Below are 20743 nucleotides of genomic sequence, written 5' to 3' on the forward strand. Positions count from 1 at the left end.
TCTACAAACTCCTTTGGAAAGCCTGGAAATACAGATTCAAGGTTTCACTCAAAAAAACCACTGAAACCTTGCAGATGAGGTGCAGTTATGCTAATGTTGTAGAACAGACCTGTGTGTGTGTGTAAAGTAAGAGTTGAGGCTGGTGGGACAACCTTCCACACGGAGAACTGTATTCTGCAAAGCAGGGACTCTAAAAACCGCACGGTAGGGAACCAACTTGGGCTGCCAGTTTTGATTGGATGTATTCCTGGAGGTTTCATCACATGTCAATCTTTAATTAAAGGTTCATCTTTAATGCTTGGAGACTCCAGGAAAACCTTCTAACCGAACAAAGCTCTTAGTCTGATGCGATGGCTAAGTGAGCTAATATGATCCCTGGATGTGTAAGCAAGGAAATGTTAAGTATCAGAGGGGTAGCCGTGTTTGCTGCTTTTACAGATCCAGACTAAGTCTTACGGCACCTTATAGACTAACAGACGTTTTGGAGCATGAGCTTTCGTGGGTTGCACCCGACGAAGTGGGTATTCACCCACGAAAACTCATGCTCCAAAACGTCTGTTAGTCTATAAGGTGCCATAAGACACTGTGCTGCTTTTAAGGAAATATTAAGTAGGAATAGGGAGGACTGATGAGACCATCACTAGAATGCTGTATCTAGTTCTGGGGACACCAATATCCTTTTCAAAGTGTGAAAATCGGAAAGGGTTCAGAAAAGCGCCATGAGAATGAGTTGAAGTCCAGAACGCTTGCCTCAGTGAGAGACTTGGGAACCTCAAGCTATTTAGCTTATTCCAGAAAAGATTAAGAGATTATTTGATCACAGTTTAGAGACACATACATGAGAAGATTTGGCAGTAGAATACTCTTTAATCAAGCAGAGAAAGGCATAACAGGAGCCAACGATGGGAAGCTGAAATTCACACAAGACAGAAGAAGCAAATTTTTAATAATTAGGGTAAACAAACAACTTACCTATGGATATGGTGGATCCATCATCAGTAGAAGTCTTTAAATAAAAGACTGGATGTCTCCTCCTAAAAAGAGATGCTCTAGCTCAAGCAGATGTGATGGACCTGATGCCAGTATTTCACCTGTAAATCCATGCTGTGTTATGCAGATCACATGAGATAACAAAGATCTCTCCTGGGCTTTAAAAAAAGCCTGTGAACTGCATTACTGTGTTTTCCAAAGTTTGGCTCCATTTCTCTACAGCTGCAAGGTGTGGGAACATTTTCCAGGAAGGTTGAAAGGTCAGTCAAACAATAAACAAAGTTATTTTGCTTTGCAGACCTGTGTGATGCTTCTTAAAACATGCTCTCTCAAGCTTTAATGTTCAGAAAGAAATAATATCCCATCACCTAACGTAGTGCACTTTGGATGGATATGCAGCTTGCTTTGTAAGCTATACTCCCCTTGGCCAAAGAAACACCACCAAATACGCATGTTCTCTGCCTCAACAGCTGAAGACAGGAGACAGGTTTTGAAAAAAAAATTACTTTATTGGAACTCATCTGAACATCAGATATACCTGGTGTTGGTTAGCAAGAACCGTTTGTACATTTGATATTGATGGTGCCAAAAACCCAAACAGTGACCGACTGGATGAGATGCAGAGTTTAAAAAAATACCAGAGAAAGTTAAAATATGTGGATAGAAAGCAGGAAAAGAAAAAAAAAAAGAAAAAAATCAGCCAGTCTAAGATTGTGTGAAGGCAAAATCTCTTGATAAAACGGAACCCTTTTATAAAATATAAATTTAGTAAGAAAACATGGAGAGGGAGAGAGAAAGGGAGACAAAGGGGAAGGAAAATAAAGATCAGCACGACAGAGATGCAGAAGCTTACACTGCCCAAATTGCATTAAAACCTTGCTAGTAATCTCACCATAAAATGAAACATGCTGGAATACACCATGCTCCACCTCCCATGTATATCACTTTGAAACAGTAACTAGCGAGTGCTACACAAGCTCATTCCAGAGGGGCCGATTTGTCTTACATCAGATGTTTAAGGAAATATACTATACAGCAGAGGTGAATAATGACAATCTGATCAGTGCCTATGCTAGCAGACTGCCTTCCCACTTGGCTCTCACGGAGAGGTGAGCACTCAGAGAACACCTGCTCACTTGTTCTTCCCAACACTGCGGGGGGACAGGGGGGTTCAAACATTTAGAGTCTAGTCTATTTGAAAACAATAGCATGCAATACAGGCCTCCGGGGGAACCCTCTGCTGTTCCCTTTGTTAGAAGCAGGCCTAGATATAGACAGTTGCAGCCGTTACTTCTACCCTTTGAGCTGATCGAGCTCAGTGGCAATTCTGAAGTGGGTTCCCTATGTGTGGGCTTCTGGGAGTCAATATGGAGTTGCTTTGGGGGGGTATTAAAGGTGTTAAGATTTAAAAATAAACCAGCAGTCTGTACATAAGGGTTTTTTGGTTCAGTACAAATGGAATAAAACGTGGCTTCTTATACACTGTCAGTAAGTCTCCGATTCCAGAGTAGAGGGAAGAAATGGAACTGTTTCCTTGGCAGCCGGGTAGCTATGAGGATAAAACCTTGCCCCTGCTGTACTCTCTCTGCCATCCCTCAGGAAGTGGAAAGCACATGTTTAGGTAGTGTAAGCCTTTTTCCTTTTATTTAGAATCCCTCTTTTTTTAAACAATATTTCCCCCCCGATACAAAGTTTGGCCAGTAAACGTTACATGGAAACTGGAACACGCATCGTATGGAATACAAGATGCACCGGATGAGGACGTTTAAAAACTTTCCGAGCGAAAAGTAGAACAAAGAAAAAAGTCTCCTAGCATTTTCCCAAAGGTTTCACTCTCCTGTCACACACACTCTCCAAATGACAGCTCCCAAAGTCAACTCTGCAAGAGAAAAGAGCCACTGTCAATCCAGGGGAAGGAAGCAAAAAGCATAGGCACACGCTGTACCCAGGCTTAGGAGCCAAAAGAGATGAACCTGAACAGTTGTGCGCTTCGGCGCCTCACACCCACTCACCTATGTTAACTTCTTGGCTTTGTTGTAGAGTGAATCGACTACTTTACTCATATTCTGAATAGTCTCAAGAGCAGCTTCGTACGTTTTGTCTACTGGCGGCTCGTCAAAGATGATCAGGACTCCCTCCCCTTGGTCGAGGATCCCTACAAACACAAAGCTCTGGTTACACAGCAGTGCACGTGTGAGCTAGACAGACTTCCGAGGGCTTCTTCTGTCAGATCCAGCCATCAAGTCTCAGGTCGGACCTTGTGCCTATGCTGTGGTGGCCTCCAGGGTGTGGAATTCATTTCCACTGGCATTTATCCAGCCATCTCCCCATATTAAACATCTGGCCCTGGCCCCTCCAGCCAGGGTTTGTGACCACTGCTCCCTAGCATCTCTCTCACCCCTAGAGCTACACAGTAGAGAAGGGTGGTTTTAGGGATTGGGGCGCGGTTCTACAACACAAAACAAGTGCTTCGGTGGAAACATTTTATTTATAAAAATGGTTTCCCTGCCTTCCGAGTTTTAGCTAAGCACACGCTAGAGAGAACAGTAAGTCTATCACAGTGTGCATGGAGGAAAGGTGTCAGGATTTCCTCTGACCCGGGCTTACCAGCACTACCCCAGCACCTGGCTAACCTGTTCTTTGCAACACAACATTGCAGGGGATGTGGGAATAGGGGATCCAGAAGGCAGCACTTTGGAAACCCGCTTTGTGCGAGAGCAGCCTACGGGGCGGGGGAGAGGAGAGGGGAGGGTTGGGAAATCTTACTCAAGGGGATCTCCAACCCATCTCCAATTATCAGTCTAGCGAGCTGGATTCTCGGATGATGACGACTCCAGCAGCTGGGAGATTTACCTTTCATTTTCTTGATCCCTTTATCAATAAAAGGTATTTTCTATCCCTTTGTATTCGGTTTCCGCTATGCTTTCATCATTCGCTAATCAACAGGGTTGTGCCACTGCCCTATCCCCCGTTCATTCTGCCCAGCTAAGCTAGCAGGACTGGCTTTCTGTGCTGGGCACTCAGGACAGGAGAACCTCTGAAGCTCCCATTGGCTGCGGTTTCCCATTCCCGGCCAATGGGAGCTGCAGGAGGCGATGCCTGCAGCCAAGGGCAGCACAGAGAGCTCTGTGCCCCCTCCACGGGCCGCAGGGACGTGGTGGTGGCCACTTCTGGGAGCGGTGCGGGGCCAGGGCAGGCAGGGAGCCTGCCTTCGCCCCGCTGTCACCCCAGAGCCCCTCCAGGTAAGTGGCGCCAGGCCAGAGCCCACACCCCAAACCCCTCCTGTGCCGCCACCCCCTGCACTGAGGCCCCTGCCGTACCCCTCCTGCAGCCCCAACCCCCTGCCCTGAGCCTCCTCCTGCACACTGCACCCCCTCCCACACCCTGCACTCTCTTCCGCACCCCAACCTCCTGTCCCAGCCCTACACTCATGGCCCTGCATGCAATTTCCCCACCCAGAAAGTTTGTCCATCCCTGTACTAGCTCTCCAGCATGAGGTGGATGGAGGAGTGACCTTCAGCTCTTTGCCAGGAGTTGGCAAAGGAGTTCTGGTTTCAAGTGGAAGCCGTTACTGAGCATGCCGGGCACCAATGGAGCTCCCACTAGTCAGCTGGTGTCACAAGGTAAGTAAGAGGAAGGTGGGTCAGGACCTCCAGGATACATCACATAGCTCCCAAAATAGCAAATGCTCAGGAGCTCCAGGATACAGCCCATAATCCTTTCAGTATTTTCCCATGTACCTCTATTTGCTTTCTAGGCCTGACAGCATCATCTGGAGTTAGAGTGATAACACTCTAGGACACATGCTTAAGATTTGGAGAGAGACAGCAGTTAAGAACATGCACAAGCTTCTTTCACTTGTTCATCTAAAAATGGAGTGGAAGGTGTGGAAAGATCCAACAGGGTGCAGAGACTCACCATGAAATTTCTTGTCCAGGATCATCTGTGACAATTTCCTTTCCACATCAGCCTGAAATTGAAATAATCTCTTGAAGCTAACTGCAGAGCAGTGGATTTTACTCCCCTCAACCCACAGACCTGACAGGATATAAAGATCAATGTCTCCAAGCAACATTTCAGCATTTGTAATTGAATATCTTTGCAAGCCAGATCTCACATACAGACTAGCTTGCAATTAGTCAATTTTAGGCAAAGCAGGATGTCAGAGCAACCACGACCAGGAACCACCTTTTAACGATCAGAGTTCCCAAGCAACCTATTGCCTTTTCGCGTCACAATCTTCATTCTGTACATCCTGGAATCGGCAGGGGATTTGGAGCATTCCTGCTTGACTCAGCAAGCATCTAGCTAGCTAAGCTTCACCATGCACCAGTCTTTGATGACCTGCTACAGCCAGCAAGTGGCTCTATGGGAGTCAGGCCCTTGTTCTCCACTCTCTGCTACGTTAGGAGAGGAACGTTTGTGCGCCCAGGGGCTGAGTTAGGAGCGCACCATTTGGAAATGAGGCTGGATGGTGGAAGCAACCACGTGGCCATGGGTAAGATGCTCTCCATCACCTGACATGGCAGCTCTGGGTTTGGAGCCGCTCTGACAGTCTGGGGCAAGGGCATTTCTGGGTGCTCCTGAGAGCAAGAGGAGAAGGTGCTGAGTCTCCCTTTAGGCACCGCGGGAAGCTGACAGAGTGGGGATCTGCACAGCCACTGTGCCAAGTTCAGCCCTGGTGAAACTCTAGCCAAGGGAGCAACTAGTTTGGCCCACGACCTTTTAAGAGCTTTTCAAGTCAAGGACCGTTCGAGAAGGTTTGTTCATGGCAGTTATACCCTGGACTGCCATTTGCTGCCCACCTGGATTAAAAAGGGCTAAGCTGGATGCAGTGAGGGGCTACTGAGCATGGGAAAGTCTACAGCACTTTATAGGGAGGCTCCTTCAGACTCTTCAAACGTAGAAGAGTCAGCAAGTGGTGGGAGTGGCAGGGGCAGGACCTGGGGACAGGAGGAGGGTTTTGTAGGGAAGCTCATCTCTCTCCCTAAGCAAAACATACACTGCAAGTATATGATATGAACCCCTGCCCTCAAGGGGGTGTGTGACAGGGTGTACCAGGCCCTGAGGCCCCTTGCAGCCAATCAGAGCCTAGAAGGCGCAGATAAAAGCAGCTGCAGAGCCTGAGCAGGTCAGTTCCTGACTGGGGCCAAAGGCGCAAGGAAGGATGCTCCACTCTGGCCAAAGGGAGCTTGATGGGCTGCATTGCTTGAACCTGGGCACAGGAGGACCTGAGGACTCTTGCCCTAAGGTAACGGACAGAGGTGAAGAGGCCAGGTGGGAAGGGAACCAGGGAACGTAGCAGCAACCAAGTGAAGGAAGCAGTACATGGCTGCTACCTATAGGGTCCCTGGGTTGGGACCCAGAGTAGTGGGTGGGCCCAGGTTCCCTCACTGGCCACTGGGGAAGTGGTCTAAGCCCGGAGAAGGGGATAAGCCTCATTCAGAAGCCCAAGCAAAGGGCTGGAATTGAAAGAGCTCAGGGCTCTGGTAAGGGCAGGCAGACTGTCTGGTGAGCTCTTTGTTATGGGTGTCTGTCCCCCCAGGACTGAACTTGAGAGATGGCCTGGCTGGACAGCTCGGGCAGCGAGAATCAGTGAAGACAAAGTCTCCAGGAAGTAAGTCCTGGGGCAGTTGCTCTATAACAGGGCAGGGAAGAACCTAAAGTTAGCCCAGAAGAGCCTGAGAACCAAGCCCAGAGACAGGGCTGAAGACACTCCCATGGGTGCAACGACAGTCCTTGCTGGACCTCTGTTACCCCAGAAGGGGCTCATTCATGTCTACTGACTCTGTGTGCTTGGCCGGTGGGCTGAGTTCTAGCGAGATCAGCAGCCTACAGAGGGCACCAGGAGAAAATGGAGTGGTGAGTGCACCCGTCGCTGGAGGGATTTCCCAACAGTGGCATTTGCTCTCGTTGTTGTGGAGCTGTCCACGCCTGGAGGTTTCATGCACTGAGTTATTTCACGGTGGTCATTTGACCTCTCGGTTTCTTTGCCCTCTTTACTGAAAGCATCTCACAGATTTCTAGCAATGTTCTCACCTTTGAGAGCTTGATGAGGCTGGATATGTGTTCCATCTATAAAGGGAGAGAAAGACCAATACAGATACGGGAAGTCAAGCTTTAGTTTTGCTTTTACGACACAACAACAACGTCTGGTTCTTTCTACATGACAACTCAATACTCCAGCCATCTACCCCAGATAGGTTCCTTTGCTTCATCTCATTTAGACTTCAGACCACAATACGATTCTAATTGAAGGTGAACAGACCACAAACTGAACAGCTGAGTCATCATTTCACTGCTTCAGTCCTTATTCCAGCCTCACCCGTGCCTTGGAAGGCCCCTTAGAGCCAAACACTGTCAATCAAGGCGTTACAAACATGCCCATCTAAAGCTTAATGAAAAAAGGAAAGAGCAGTTCTGAGGTCCCCCATCAGTCCCGTAACAGCCAGTCGTTTTGAGCTGACGACAACTTATGGACTCAAGTGCCAGTCCACCAAGCGGTCAGCAGAACTCATCTGAGTGAGTCAAGAGACTCCCTACCCCTGCAGATTACTTGGCCTAGCAGCCCCTGCTTGTGTCTAAGAAGCTCACACATCAAGGATGAGTGGGGAAAAGCTGCCGGAAGTAAAGAAACACTTACCTGTACTCTAGAAAAGGGTTCAATGACTCGGATCAGATTTTGTTCCAATAAGTTATCATAGAGTTTAGCCAAATGAGTGTTGATGATGGGGTCGTCCCTGAGCTCCACCTTATAATCTGTCAGAGCCTACAGGAGACATGTTGGGAACAAATAACTAGGCTGAGAGACGGTAGTGAAGCCAGCCAAGTCCCCCCGTCCGTCAGGGCAGACTATAGCCTCCCTTACTTCCAGCACGGTATCAGCTGTTAGACTGCTACTACCCATTACCTTGGCCTGACGGACAGTATCTGGCACCACAGCCTAATGCTTTTCAAGCACCTTGTTGATTAGTACCTTTCTTCACATTCTTTATAATGATGTGACCCAGAGGCTTAGGTAAGCAAATGCATTTGTTCTCCTGTCTGAGAGGTTTGGCCTAACAGGGTAGCTTCCTGTCCCTGCTTCTTCTCCCCTCAACTTGTTTTCTCTTCTTGAAGAATCTTTAAAAAAAGGCTTCAGTCCAGGCAGATCAATTTTTTTTAAAAAGCAATGGAAGTATCCAAACGGGAAATCATTTCAAACGAATGAAAATCGGAGCAGGCAGTGGATTTCTTCAGGCTTACAAGAAAGGAATATTTTATGCAGGAATGAGGCGGATGAAGAAAGGAAGGGGTATTAGCCACAGAATTTACTCCTGGGGGAATTCTGCCCCACTGTGCAAGCGCAAAATTAATGCCCCCTGCAGATTTTACTTTCTCCATGCAGAAAAATTGATTCATGCACCCCTCCCAGGCAGAGGGGGTGGGGGAAAGGGGGTAAGAGAGAGAATATCTGGTTAGGGCATCAGGAGCAGCCAGGGGAGATGTAAACCACCACCTCGGGGGGCAGGGCTAGTGTGCGAACGAGACTCCCCCTCTCATGGTGCATCCGGACCTGGGGACACCCTGACTGGTGGCTCCTACTGTGCACCAGGCTCCAGCTGCAAGTCCTGGCTGGCTGGACAGGTGGGGGCAAGGAGACAACTTCCTCTTAACCTGCACAGGCCACTCCCAGGGCTGGGTCAGACCCACCCCCAGGAACCTCCCCCACTTTCAGGAAACTCTGTACCCCCACCCTGCTTCCTGCCCCCATCACTCCCCAGCTGCAGGGGGAGGAGTCACTGTGGGGGGAACTGCTCCCCATCTTTCCAACCCCCCCACACCCAGACCTGCGCCGCTGAGCCACACACTCTGCATCTGGATCCCCCCTTGTACCCAAACTCCCCTGCCAACCCCCACTCTTGCAACCAGACCATCCCCTGCTGAGCCCCCCCCGCACTAAAACCCTCACCCTGTCAAGACCCACCCCACACCACCCCATCGAACCCAGACCCGCACCCCACTGAGCCACAACCAGCTACACTCAGCCCCCCGAACTCCATGGGCCTCTTTGCTGAGTCCCCGGCACCCAGACCCCATGCTGAGCCCCATCCTCTGCCAACCCCCAACTCAAAGCCCTCTGCTGAGCCCCAGCCACCTTTACCTGGATCACCTGCCCATTCCCCCCAACGAACCCTCTGATAAGGCCCTCTGCATCCAAATCTGCCCTCCCCCGCCACCACATCTGGACTCCCCACAGAGCCACCCAAACCCAGACTGCCCCACACAGAACCCTCTCACCCCACACCTTGATCCCACACACACTAAGACCCTCCACACCTGGATCCTGCCTGGCTAAGCCTGCTTGCCCCACCCCTGGATTGGGGGGCAGGGTTGGGCATGCAACATTCTGTCCCTCTCGCTTGCTGTGGAGCCATATAGATGTGCTAATATGCCTACTAAGGAATCTATTTGTCAAAAAAAAAAATCCTAAATCTTTTTTGTCGTCTGTGTTATTCACATACTTGCTGACAGGTATTTTGAAATAAATTACCAAAATAATTGAAAATTGTGATTATATTGTGTTATTTTGACACACAAAATATGCAGAATTTTGCAGTTTTAAAACATTGTGCACAGAATTTTTAATTCTTAGCACAGAATTCCTTGAGGAGTAAAAAGTAGCCTTTTTAGAGTACTTGTGACTTGAGTCTGTAGGCTTCAGCCTAATCCCCGGTGAACACAAGTTCCCATTGTCCATAATTTAGTAGCTTGCTGGTCAGAAAAGACAAACTACATGAACGGGGAGGGACAGCTCAGTGGTTTGAGCATTGGCCTGCTAAACCCAGGGTTGTGAGTTCAATCCTTGAGGGGGCCATTTGGGGATTGGTCCTGCTTCGAGCAGGGGCTTGGACCAGATACCTCCTGAGGTCCCTTCCACCCCTGATATTCTATGAATAGCAGCAGGGTACCGAAGGTCACAGATAAGATGTACCCTCTCTTGGCTGGAGAAGGGGACAAGTTTACAGAGCAGCAGGACCACTGCTCTGTCTCTCAGCATAAGAATTTGCTCTGTGATAATGTTTCACCTCTGTTGGTAAATTCTTGAGAATTTTGCATTATTCAGCGTTTCCAAATTTCCTCCCTTTTCATATTAATAGCAAATGGTTTGTTAAGAGTATTCAGGCTTCAAACTTCGTGTTGTTATGCAAATCATGTGATATTGAGCCAGAAGAGCACAAATGCTACAATCAACTAAGCAATTTAAAATGGTCTTTCAGTAAATATTCCAGCTTCAATTTTTTCCCACAAATTAGTGCTAGAACTAGACCACTTAATTGTTCACGGAAAGCAAATATGGTCAAAATGAAGTTAGTTTTCAACTCAAGCAAATGCCACAAGAACATTCTTTCTGCCATAGCTTGGCTCCATCATGAGCACTAAAACTTCCATCCTCTCGACACTTGAAACGCAACCTCTTCCCATCTGGAGTCTTCCTGCTCACTTACCTTTTCAAAGTCTGCCAGCGATCGATTCTTACTGGCCTGTGCCACACACTTTAGAGCTTCCGTCTGCAAAGAGAAAATGGAGCTAGTGCTAGTATTTGGAGCACAGAGAAAGTTCTTAACTACAAAAAGGAAGAATGTTCCCTTTGCAACAAAGTCTCATGTCTGTTTAATTCCATATACACAGAACAAGAACATCAGCTGACCACAGAGGAAGGAAAAAACCCAACAGTTGCAGGTCACCTAGGATCACAACAGCTTCATGCTAACAAAGGACTGGAGTTCTGTAATGTTTGAGAGCTGCAGCAAAAGGATGCGGTTCCTGCCTAGGTTGAACGCAGGGAGTAACTTCAGTTGCAGTTCTGCAACGTGCACATTTCAGTACTGCCTTCAGACGCTGCAAATTTAGGTATTTTTAGTCAGTTAAATCACATTTCACACCTCAGTTACGCTGTCTCAGGTTGGTGGGGGGAGAGGGGAGTGACATGGGCTGTATTACAGGAAGCACTTCTTGCATAAGAGAGAATTTTTTATGTCTCATCATCCTAGTAACTGTAGGGAAGGAGAACTGTAGACAGAAACAAGGACTGAAACATTCCCCTGCGTGTTAGAGTTGAGGATCAGTACTAATAAGGAGCTAAAATGGCTCTGGTAAAGATTTGCTAGGCCTGGCATATTGCAAGGATTCAGACTTTCAAATCACCCCATCATGATTTAACAATGTGCTTTACTCCCTCCCAATCCCACTTAATTGAGAACATTTCAGCAGACTCTCCCAAACAAACGGATGCTTTATACTGTGGGGAAGCTGGAAACATTACTTTTCAAGTTAATCAGCATTATTCAGGCAGCATAGATGCATTAGAAAGGAAGTGTAGTTTAGTGGTTAGGGCACTGATTGGAAGTCAGGGGACATGGGGTCGTGTTCTCATATCTTCTGCTAACTTAGTGTGCAGCCTTGCGCAATTCATTTTCCCATCTATTAAATGGGGATAACATCCCCCTGTGAGGTCGGGAAGTAATATTTGAAGTGCTCAGATACCATGATTGTGTTTTGGTTTTTTTTGCGGGAGGGGTGGACGGGTGGAGAGACAACAAATAGGAGTATCCAGCAGTATCTTATGCAATGGAACATGGAGCAACCCAATACACTAGCTGGGTAGGAAAGACCAGGGTTTATTTAGAAATATGGTACAGACAAGACACCATTCATTCATCCTCTCTGAAATGGGTACTTCATCTGCTCAATAATCAGTGCTTACCACAACCCTCTTCTTAGCTAGCCCTCATCATCCCCTGGGCTTTAGCAGATGTGGAAATGGAGCCAGAACAGTTAGTTACATGATTCATGAAGACCACAGAAGGTGTCAATGGTTAAGCCTGGATCAGACTTTAGGACTTCCTGGCTTAGTCCCATGTTCGGCCTACACCTCATTAAAAGCACGAGCTGGTTTGTTACTGCGGGATCACTCCTGTGTACCATGGATGGATTAGTTATTTTAAGACTAAGCCAGAGCCTTGGCAAACACTTGCTTTGAAGAAAGGGCCTCCATATTTAAAGAATTACATGGAAATTGCAAACTGTTTCATTTCAGTAGAAAAATCCTGTTTGTTCTAAGATGTTAGCTGCTCAGCTTCGCCTTATACTCTTCTGGATCTCTCAAGAACTGCTCAGTTCTCTGAATGAAGAGGGATTTTCAAAGTGAGCTAAGACAAGCAAAAGCATTACACAATTCAGCTGTACATGCTGGGCCCAAGCCTGCAAGATGCTACATCAATGTGCTGAGTGCACTCTGCTTCCATTACAGGATCAGGCCTACCAGCACCCACACCAGCATTTAACAATACAGGGGAAAGCAGTGAAGAGACTAACGCAGTAAGTGAACTAACAAAGGGCCAGAGCCTCAGCTGAAGTAGGGAGAGAGACAATCCTAGATTTTAAGGTCAGAAGGGACCACCATGATCATCTAGTCCGACCCCCTGCACAACACAGGCCACAGAATCCCACCCATCCGCTCCTGCATCAAACCTGTGTCTGAGCCACTGAAGTCCTCAAATCGTGGTTTAAAGACTTCAAGGTGCAGAGAATCCTCCAGCAAGTGACCAGTGCCCCATGCTGCAGAGGAAGGTGAAAAACCCCCAGGGCCTCTGCCAATCTGCCCTGGAGGAAAATTCCTTCCCAACCCCAAATATGGTGATCAGCTAAACCCTGAGCATGTGGGCAAGACTCACCAGCCAGCACCCAGGAAAGAATTCTCTGTAGTAACTCAGATCCCACCCCAGCTAACATCCCATCACAGACCATGGGGCACATTTACCGCTAATAGTCAAACACCAATTAATGAAAGAAAACTGAAAGGCTGAGAGAGTTTTCTATACCTGTCTTCCTGCATACCGCAGAGCAAGCTTCCCACTCACTAACGCCTGCACATCCTCTGGGCTGGAGAGAGAAGGGAAGGAAAAGAGCATTTACTCAACAAGTGTCACTGTGCTTCTAAACACAGGTATTAACAGTTACCTTTTCCAACTGAAGCCTCAAACTTCCTGACTCTCACATGCCTCCACATAAGTGCTCATCAAAATCATCTCACTCAGCTTTTCCATTATAAAACTAAAATGTCTTGGACTTAATTTCTAGTGAGAACCTGAGCATTCCCAGGAGACACGAGATTACAAGGCTCAAATATTAAAGAAACAGAAGCTCTGGTTTAAAAAAAAAAAAAAGCAGCACTGGCTGAGTGTGGTTGCTTCAGTTGTGTGGTTAGCTATGAGACTGGAATAGGCAATTCCTCTCCTGTTCCAATGTAAGTGTTCTTCCCACAACCTATGTGCCACCTACGTGTTGAGCATGATTTTGCACAGCAACATGTATTTCAATGCAGTGATGGCTTTTGGGCTGTCAATTGAATCATATCCCTCAAATGCCTCATAAAAATAGGAATAGGCTGTTTTCCAGTCCTTTTCTTCTGCTGCATGGATAATACCTGTTGAGAGAGGGAAAAACAGGCAGAAGTCAAACTCAGTTCTGCATTCAACTGGAGGCAGATGAAAGTGTGGCTGCCTAACACTGCATGTCGCACTTTACTGCAAGGGATACTTTTCCTTTAAACTCACTCATTCCTGAAGTCCTCTAAACCCTAGTTCTCTCTTCCACGTCGAGTAAAACAGATCGAGAGCAAACTCAGAAAAACCCGCACAAAAGCTGTGGTTCTAGCAAGATAAAACAAGCAATGAAGTGCTGAAACATATGTTGCACCTCCTCTGTCTGTCTAGACAATGTCTACAGTACTAGCTTCTCCAAATGATACACATTAGAAAAGTTATGGGACCACTGGAACTGCAGGCTGAAGGCATCTTCCCACGCTCATCAGTACCAATGATGGCTTCATCAGTTTTGCCTGGTCAGACAGAGGTTCCGAGCAACTGAACTGCTGCATGAATTTACCCCCAGATTCAACTAGGGAAATCTGCAGCTGCAACAAATAGCAGCAGAGCTAGTGCTTACACTGTTGCCAACCTGTGAGATTTTAGTCTGAGTCTCATGGTATTCTGTGTTTTACTTAAAGTTCCAGCTCCTGATGTCAAGTGAGTACATGACATTCTAACCTTTCATTTAAAGACTTTCTAGGCCTTACGGCTGCAGAGGAAAGCTTGAAAATATGACCCAAGTGCACCCAGGAGGCAAAGAAAAACCCTAAAATTTATTTTTAAAATCTAATGATTTTTAAACCACTCATTTTGGGGTTTGATGTGTATGCAGAAACATCACAGCAATGAAAGTGGTTTAAGAAAGCATGAGTCTCCACGTACAAACTGAGGCGATCAGAGGGTTGAGGAATAGTTATCTAGATCAGTTGTGAGCACCTCAAATGTTTGCAAACTGGATCATATTGACAGCATTTCAATTCTTAGAATCATAGAATATCAGGGTTGGAAGGGACCTCGGGAGGTCATCTAGTCCCACCCCCTGCTCAAAGCAGGACCAATTCCCAACTAAATCATCCCAGCCAGGGCTTTGTCAAGCCTGACCTTAAAAACCTCTAAGGAAAGAGGTTCCACCACTTCCCTAGAGAACCCATTCCAGTGCTTCACCACCCTCCTAGTGAAAAGTTTTTCCAAATATCCATCCTAAACCTCCCCCACTGCAACTTGAGACCATTATTCCTTGTGCTGTCATCTTCTACCACAGAGAACAGTCTAGATCCATCCTCTTTGGAACCCCCTTTCAGGTAGTGGTAACATGAAGTACCCATATCGGTCACTTCAGACAGAGAAGCCATATTACAGTCCACTGATGCTGGACCTCCCCTTCTCTTGAAGGGCTTTACCTGACTGCATGTCCAGTGCTGCCTGCAGTTTGGGTGGGCAGTAGATTGCATTGGCTGTAGTTCGTGCAGAGGTTAAAGCTGCTCTTGCTTTTGGCAGATTGCTCAGGGCATGGTAGGTCTTGCTTTCTAATAGCTGCACTTCAACCAAGAGAGCCTTGTCATCCATCTTTTTCAACTCCCGCAGGAGCTGAGATCCTGGCAAGAGACATGAACGGCAGCATTTGTAACTTGCTCCAAACAGTTCTTTGGTCAGTGGGAGCAAATCAAGATCACTGTGGACAACAGCTCCTTCCCCAAAGTAATGCTGCTTTTCAGACATGCATTCAGTGCCTGGAAGAGCCCACGGTGCTCATGCCCACGTTGTGTGATTCTAAGAAAAAAACTGAAGGACGGGAAGTATAACAGTTCAGTCTGGATCCAGAGTACAGTAGTCTTGGATCAAAGTGGGATATGAAAGAACTAGGGACAGGAGACCAGTTATTAAGATGGAAGATTTGATACAGCACTGAGAATGTAACGTCTTTGGGTCCCTACTAGACTGGTCAAAGTGTCCTCGTACATAATACAACTCATCATTCCCCATATCAGCCTCATTTTTAATTTGGAAGCAGTGAACTATTGCCACCTGGTGGCAACTTACCTAGCTGTAATGCCTCTTGGTATCTCTTTGTATCGAAGTACAAAGACACCAGCCTTGCCTGGAGAAGAGAAAAAGAATTGCTGTGAGGAAAGTCAGAGAAAGGTAACAGATTTTGCAAAATGAAACTTGGTATTCTCATTAATTTGCACTTATTGGCTATGTTAGTGTTCTGCTTTGGACTGTCTAATTCCAAATGCTGTCTGGAAGCTCTGCTGGATCTAAACACAACTGGGGAAATACTCTCCCACCAAGAACAATCTGTCCAAGTTGCCCCAGAAAGGGCAACAAATCTTAGAATAATCATGTTGCCCTGTCATGTGCACAGAGCTGGGGAACATAAAAAAAAGCTCTCGGCTTTTACAAACACACATCATACCTCTAGAGCCTGGCGTAGGAAAGTCCTCTTTTCTGATTTGGCCCATTCAATACACTCTAAGCACAGGTCGACCTTAGGGGGGAACAAAAAGAAATTTTTAAACCCTCTTCTTCCATTCTCTTTATTACAGGAAGATCATCCAACCTAAACAACTCGATCACTGTTCTGTACACTGCAGTGACAAGCAAAATAAAATGAAAAAAAGCTGGTGCTGATTCTTACCATATAGGTCCAAAGGCCTGTGCTAAATACCAAGTTATCTGCTATAGACTAATACTAACCTTACTGAAATGAGGCGCGGGTGTAAGTCAATTACCTCAGAGGCAGAGATTTCACAACACAGTCAATTATGACATACATATCCTGTATGTTTCAATCAGCCTTGACCTTGGGATCATATATAGCCAAAACATAGCCTCACATTAGGTACAACTTAATGCACATCCCACCTCAAGTGTGTCAAACTTGTGTGACTTCTGTAAAATGAGGACTGTAGCAGGAACCAAGCAGAAGGCATGAATTTATCATAGAATCATAGAATATCAAGGTTGGAAGGGACCTCAGGAGGTCATCTAGTCCAACCCCCTGCTCAAAGTGGGACCAATTCCCAACTAAATCATCCCAACCAGGGCTTCGTCAAGCTTGACCTTAAAAACCTCTAAGGAAGGAGATTCCACCACCTCCCTAGGTAATTCATTCCACTGCTTCACCACCCTGCTAGTGAAAAAGTTTTTCCTAATATCCAACCTAAACCTCCCCAATGCAACTTGAGACCATTACTTCTTGTAATGTCATCTGCTACCATGGAGAACAGTCTAGAATAGATCCATCCTCTTTGGAACCCCCTTTCAGGTAGTTGAAAGCAGCTATTAAATCCTCCCTCATTCTTCTCCTCTGCAGACTAAATAATCCCAGTTCCCTCAGCCTCTCCTCATAAATCATGTGCTCCAGCCCCCTAATCATTTTTGTTGCCCTCCGCTGGACTCTCCAATTTTTCCACATCCTTCTTGTAGTGTGGGGCCCAAAACTGGACACAGTACTCCAGAAGAGGCCTCACCAATGCCAAATGGAGGGGAATGATCACGTCCCTTGATCTGCTAGTAATGCTCCTACTTATATACCCCAAAATGCCATTAGCCTTCTTGGCAACAAGGGCACACTGCTGACTCATATTCAGCTTCTTGTCCACTGTAAGCCCTAGGTCTTTTTCCGCAGAACTGCTGCCAAGCCATTCGGTCCCTAGTCTGTAGCAGTGCATGGGATTCTTCCGTCCTAAGTGCAGGACTCTGCACTTGTCCTTGTTGAACCTCATCAGATTTATTTTGGCCCAATCTTCTAATTTGTCTAGATGTTATAACCTCATGGGAATGTTGAGATAAAAGGGCTACGTTTAGAATATAAACTACTTATTATCACTAATTTACCTCGTGTCATGACTGCTAATCACTGTCTGCTACTGTATATTACATGTATTTAAAAAACCCAGAGGATAAGCAAGAGTTTCTCTCTAGCATAAGCCTGTTGTAGCTGCAACAGAACTACACCTAGGGTGACCAGATGTCCTGATTTTATAGGGACAGTCCTGATTTTGGAGTCTTTCTGATATAGGCTCCTATTACCCCCCACCCCTGCCCGATTTTTCACATTTGCTGTCTGGTCACCCTAACTACACCACAAGTGAAATGTGACATTTTCACTCTGCTGCAATAGTGGAGGTTTCTCCTAGTGAGAGCAAAATGCACCTGTTCCCACAGGTAAGCCCACTGCTGCAAAAGGCACAGTTGAGGTGTTTCTCCTTTAAAATCATTATTTTAGACTAACTATATTGATTCAAACAAAATTTGAGGACACAAAATAACAGCCAGACAACTGCCGAGGCATCCGAAGAAGTGGGTATTCACCCACGAAAGCTCATGCTGCAAAACGTCTGTTAGTCTATAAGGTGCCACAGGATTCTTTGCTGCTGCAACTGCCGAGGTGTCATCCTGTCTGTAAGACAAATGAAGAGGAACTCCCCATGGTCTGTGTTGCCACAGACAGAGCAGAAAATTAAGCATCTAGAGCTTATGGTTATGAAGAAAATCCCAAGTGTTAACATATCTTCCTGGCTCCAATGCTATTACTGTTGCTCCTAGTTCTCCCAAAATGGAGACTAAAGGAGGGCAGAAGCCACCTCAGCAGGCAAGAGGCTCTGGCACATGAGAAAGCAAGCTCTCTCTTCCAACAGCCCAGTTTAATCATACACAGCGAGAGCCAGCGGCTGAGACAAAGGATGGTGCCCCTGAGCAGTATCCAAGATCAGCAATCCCTGCCCTTCGTAGCAATTGGAATCTGGGTCACTGGGTTTCTCACTGAGGCGTTGCCACAGGCCATTGCTAGTAGTACCCCAAATTATATGGGCCTCTGGCTTGTAGAAGTCTGAAGTTTTTCAATCCCTTAGTTATATGAGTTACCCAAGGCCAGAGGAGGATAAAGTATCAGAACCAGAACTTCAACTCAAGAATCACTTCCCCCTCCAAGAATCCCTGCCAAATAGCTCTGGAGCAGCAACGCAGCTACCATATTCCATCAAAGAGGTGGTAGTGTTTCTGTAGTTCTGAAATGATCTCTACAGTACACTAATAAAATACTTCAAAATTCTCTGCACTTCTACAGCTCCTTCCATCCAAGAGTACTTCATAAACATTAAACCTTTCAACATCTCTATTTCAGAGATAAAGGAGGCAGAGAAGTGACATTTTGTCAGTCACACAAATATGTAGAGGGGCTGGGAACAGAATCTAGATTTCTTGATTCCCTGTCCTGATCTCTAAGATGACTATGCAACTGGCATCATAGGGTTTCATTTCTCTATTCTTCCCTATCAAGCATATTTTGCTTATAAATAATTTTCTAATGGCTAATCATACAGACTCTACCATCCTGGGGTCAAACAGTGTGCGTCTTCTGGCTTGCAAAGAATCACCAATAAAATACTTTTACTGTTGGAGTCCCGGTGGTATTCTTCCCTGTACAAAGCTATTTTGTGGCTTGCCTCCCAACAGTGCTTAACCTCTAGGCTTGGCAGTTCATAGCCCCAGCACCTCTGGGCTTGCTGCATCAATTATGAAAGTAAAAAAAAAAAAATTGCTTGAGCAATTGCCTATGCCCTGGCACCTCTTTCATTACAAATTAAGCACTGGCTCCCGAGTATGTCTGGAGCTGAATATTTTGACTGAACTCGGTGATGTCTCCCAGGCATTACTCGGAGATGCTGCTACGGTACTGTGCTAGCTTAATCGGCAGGGCGATGTCTGCCTCTCACTGTGTCCTCCTTTCTGGACTTAGTTCTCCATCTATTTGAACATGTGTACTAGGCTTTCCATAAAAGTTGCTCAGATTTTTCCCAGTCCCCCGCATCCTCACTTCCTATCCCACACTAGCAGAAAGCATCAGCTATACCAAAATCTACAGTCACCCAGTTTGAGGATACTCATAAGCTGGTTGCACACACATCCTAAAACAGCCTGAATTAGCCACTCTGCCCAAGAAACCCAGCCTGGGGAGCTAAGACAAATGGGATGAAACTTAACCAAAGGTTTAATTTAGACTGAATGTTGTGAAACCTTTCCTACTGGTGAGATCTATTTGGCTGAGGTAGTCTCCTCAGGCAAAAGATGAAAGATACATTAAATAGAGACTGACTATGCTTGATGGAGTCATCCATGGAAACAAAGGCAGGACTCCTGGGCTCCATTCCTTGCTCTGCCACTGTGGGCAAAATCACTGTGCCTCAATTGAGCAATCTGTAGTATGGAGAAATACTTGCCTGAAAGAGGTGTTGCACTATGGGGTTCGAGATCATATGCTGAAAGATGTAAGTAATATACACCAAACTCCATCCACCTTCTTAAAACTTTTATAAAACCCAATTGTTCTATGAACCATTCCAGCCTTAAGGCACTCACCACTCTGGTCACGTGTTGTGACATATTACACCTACAGACTGAGCTCTTTGGAGCAGGTATGTTGCACCTCATGAAGCATTCTGCACCCTGATCACACTATATAAATGTACAGTTTTAGTAATTTTAGTAGCAAGCAACATGATTCTCAGAAGTTTAGATAGTCCAAGCTAAGAATTACTTCATTCCTAGCATATTGAGGCTTCTAGAAAATCCAGTAATTTCTTTCAGTTTACATAATGATGCATGAATTAGATTTAGAGTAGCCAATATTTTATTACTGGAATATAAGCAGATGCATTACATAGTGTCTTGTTACAATACAAATGATTCTTCACTGTACAGCAGAACAAATCAGATAGTAGTGCTGTCAGCCTTTGAGGAATGAACTCCTGTCTAAATTCAATGGGTCTCACCTCCTGTCCTGTAGCTGCCTCCATATCAAGGAACAGATCAAGGAGAGATCGGACTAAACGGGCTGCCTTTGCTTTGCTGATGGAATTCAGGAACGGTCGAACATACTTCAGAAGTCCTCCAAGTTCTGTATTCAGGACAAATGAGCCATGAAAGAACAACATTTGGGTATTCAAACAAGACGACACACAACAGTCTAACGTTATATTGCAATCTGGGTACTCGCTAGGTCTACACACAGCAATATTTATTATACCAATGCTTGAAAAACAGTATAGCCTTCCTGTAAGTCAGTGGTAAATGATTCCCAAGGAGGAGTGTATAGTAGTTAACTAGAGACTGGAAGCCAAGACTTCTGGGTTCTATTACTGGCTCTGACGCAGACTGATTATGGGACCTCTGGCAAACCACTCAATTTGCCTATTTATAAAAGCATATAACAATACTTACCTCAAGTGTGTTTTAAGGCTCTTAATATTTGAAAAGTGCTTTGAGATTTTTGGAAAAGAGGGGCAATGGAATTTGTAATGCAAGCGTTTTCTTTGTCTGCTCTTGTTTAATATTTT

At 46.0% G+C, this 20743-nt stretch overlaps 1 protein-coding gene across 1 annotated transcript in view; it reads right to left on the reverse strand.

Annotated features, from left to right (window-relative positions):
* Positions 1-1478: 1478 nt before the first annotated feature.
* Positions 1479-20743, reverse strand: part of PSMD11 (proteasome 26S subunit, non-ATPase 11) — a 30161-nt gene continuing 10896 nt past the window's right edge. The window contains exons 3-14 of the mRNA XM_039504236.1: positions 20180-20304; positions 15820-15891; positions 15444-15501; positions 14804-14998; positions 13315-13459; positions 12855-12915; positions 10479-10541; positions 7634-7759; positions 7030-7065; positions 4909-4960; positions 3003-3145; positions 1479-2869 (exon numbers count right to left, since the gene is read on the reverse strand). Of these exons, the coding sequence (XP_039360170.1) occupies positions 3003-3145; positions 4909-4960; positions 7030-7065; positions 7634-7759; positions 10479-10541; positions 12855-12915; positions 13315-13459; positions 14804-14998; positions 15444-15501; positions 15820-15891; positions 20180-20304 (1076 nt within the window). The 3' untranslated portion in view covers positions 1479-2869. The remainder of the gene's footprint in view (positions 2870-3002; positions 3146-4908; positions 4961-7029; positions 7066-7633; positions 7760-10478; positions 10542-12854; positions 12916-13314; positions 13460-14803; positions 14999-15443; positions 15502-15819; positions 15892-20179; positions 20305-20743) is intronic.

Source organism: Mauremys reevesii, linkage group 17 (genome assembly GCF_016161935.1).
Source record: "Mauremys reevesii isolate NIE-2019 linkage group 17, ASM1616193v1, whole genome shotgun sequence".
NCBI lineage: Eukaryota > Metazoa > Chordata > Testudines > Geoemydidae > Mauremys > Mauremys reevesii.